This window comes from Opisthorchis viverrini, assembly GCF_000715545.1.
Source record: "Opisthorchis viverrini unplaced genomic scaffold opera_v5_241, whole genome shotgun sequence".
NCBI classification, from domain to species: domain Eukaryota; kingdom Metazoa; phylum Platyhelminthes; class Trematoda; order Opisthorchiida; family Opisthorchiidae; genus Opisthorchis; species Opisthorchis viverrini.
The window spans coordinates 212,468-213,159 of record NW_008751893.1 but is presented as its reverse complement, the minus strand read 5'-3'; the positions used below and the strand labels follow the sequence as shown (position 1 = coordinate 213,159).

The following is a 692-nucleotide window of genomic DNA, read 5'->3' as shown; positions in this document are numbered from 1 at the left end:
ATGATGTCTGGAAATTTCTCCAAACACCGCCGCTGGTAACATCGGACACAGCTCAACGATCATATGAAAGCAAAGTACAATTAAAGATCCATATCCAGTATGGCTGTGAAAGTAACCCACTTGAGACTTGGTAGTATATAGCCCAATAAAGCAAACACACTACTAAAGGATCCGTTTGTTGATGCCCAGTATTGTCAAGATTTTGGCTCTCAATCTGATTCCTATAGAGTAAAGTAAGAAGCAACTAAGAAGACAGACTATGCCAGAACTACTTCTACGATTACCGTACTGATGTTTTCCCGGAGCTGCATTTTGGAAACCGGTTCTGAGTGAAATGTAGGCGGCATATATCTAGCCAGTATATTGGAGGTTCAGTACACTCAAGATGCGACAGAACTCCTCAAACGGTAGCTTTCAGCATATAGATTTTGAGCGTTTTGAGGCACAGCTGAAGGGTGGGCCAATCAATACTAGCTCTTCTTCTGAGCTTCTACAGATATGGAGCGAAGACACCGCAAATGGGAAGGTTGTCCCTTGGATTCAGTATTAGTTATGTATAGAGCTGTTATCCAGACTGGTGGATGAAAAATAAACATTCTGAAAGTTAAAACGATCTAACTTGAAAAGCCGAGAAGCAATGCTGGTTCTTCTTTATCAGAGGTGATCCACAATGAGAACCTCAGGAAAATCCA

General features: G+C 41.6%; 1 protein-coding gene across 1 annotated transcript in view; it reads right to left on the bottom strand.

Moving 5' to 3' along the window:
- T265_08780 (hypothetical protein) overlaps positions 1-692 on the bottom strand; it is a gene marked incomplete at both ends in the record, with an annotated part of 91,064 nt that overhangs the window by 22,089 nt on the left and 68,283 nt on the right. Inside the window, one exon of the mRNA XM_009174680.1 lies at positions 161-221. Within this exon, the coding sequence (XP_009172944.1) occupies positions 161-221 (61 nt within the window). The remainder of the gene's footprint in view (positions 1-160; positions 222-692) is intronic.